The sequence below is a fragment of the Plasmopara halstedii genome (assembly GCF_900000015.1).
Source record: "Plasmopara halstedii genome assembly, contig: Scaffold_1491, whole genome shotgun sequence".
NCBI lineage: Eukaryota > Oomycota > Peronosporomycetes > Peronosporales > Peronosporaceae > Plasmopara > Plasmopara halstedii.
The window spans coordinates 1-1,379 of NW_020188405.1; the positions used below are offsets into that span (position 1 = coordinate 1).

At 43.5% G+C, this 1,379-nt stretch overlaps 1 protein-coding gene across 1 annotated transcript; it reads right to left on the reverse strand.

The window, feature by feature from the left end:
- Nucleotides 1-189: 189 nt before the first annotated feature.
- PHALS_01359 (uncharacterized protein) lies at nt 190-1,011 on the reverse strand (the record flags this gene model as incomplete). The annotated part of the gene is made up of 1 exon (XM_024715733.1): nt 190-1,011. The coding sequence occupies one exon, from the start codon at nt 1,009-1,011 to the stop codon at nt 190-192; it is 822 nt and encodes a 273-aa protein (XP_024581402.1).
- Nucleotides 1,012-1,379: the final 368 nt, after the last annotated feature.

Consider the following 1,379-nt stretch of genomic DNA (forward strand, 5'->3'; position numbering starts at 1 on the left):
CAAAGCCAGCTAAAAGAACAAAACATTTATTTAATCAGATCAAGATCCATGACCCTGTCCGAAAAATCAACATCGATAGAGAGCTAAAGCAAAAACAATGTGAGCCATAACTTGAACAAGTGCTCGATCTTCTAAGACTCAATTAAGTCTCATGCTAGTGATGAAGTCTAGCGTGGGCACATAAGGTTTTCAATTCTGTTGGAAATTGACATTGAGTGAAGTGGCGGTTGAAATCTCAGGCGTGACAGAAACACCATTGAACATCAAGGTATCAGGGTCCTTGTTCATTTTGGGTGCAGACTTGTCGTCACTCAATGTCAACAGTCCGATGTGAAACTCGAAATCACTGGGGTAAGGCTTTTCAGCGGTCTCTTTTGTTTTCAGAACAAGTTCTTCATTGCCCTCGCTCTCGTAGAATTCAATCTTGACGCTTTGTGGCGTTTCACCGGCAGAGACAGCAATGCCGAAGTTGTACCACGTACCCGGCTTAAACGTTGTCTCCCATTTCGGGTCCCAAGTTCCACCACACAAGAAAATGAGCTTTGCCGGAGTGACTGATGCATCCACTCGAAGCTCAATAACATGCAATTCGTCAAAAACAAGCTGCCAGGCGTACGGGTTCAAAAATGCTTCTTTTTTCATAAAGCTCGTACGAAAGAACGTGACACCTTTTGGATTCGAGGCAACAAATTGCACTAGTTCTGTGCGACGAAAGTCATGTTGATCTTTAAACTGTGCTTTTCCGTCCACTGAAATCGATATGACCGCCGAGTCACCATTGTACGCAGGTTCTCGAGCCTTTTGTTCAATCGAGATGTAATCTTCGACCGTTAGTTTTGAATCATTACGCATTGTGAGGATGTGAGTCAGGTACTTCTTTGTGATTGTTTTGACGTCGAGTCCTTCTCCACGACCGTCCCAAGGAAGCGGCATAACGGTTTTCTGGGCATGGGCCACAGTATAAGACGATGCGAGAGCCACGGCACCAAAGATTGCAGAAAGAAAAACCATCGTAATGTGGAAGAGAAACTGCTATGCGTTGCTGTGAAAATTGTTTTATGACCTGTTCTCGAGACCAAACAGCATCGCTGGTTCATTTTACTAGGCAAAAGCAGGGCGAGTCGATAGTTCTGACATGCAAACTCTAAACACAAAAATGGAACAGCCAATGAGCCTTTCCATCGACATAGAACAGGCTCATTGTCTTACGTATAAACAATTAATCAGGACCTTGTTGCTAAAACAAATACTCAACGGGTTGGGCCGTATGTTCGTTTGTTACTTCCTTTTCGTGTTGTTGTGAGAATGTCAATTGTCGTTAAACATTACGCAATGTGATCGTTGTCCGTAAAGTGTTAATTCATTCGTGCTGTTGAGTC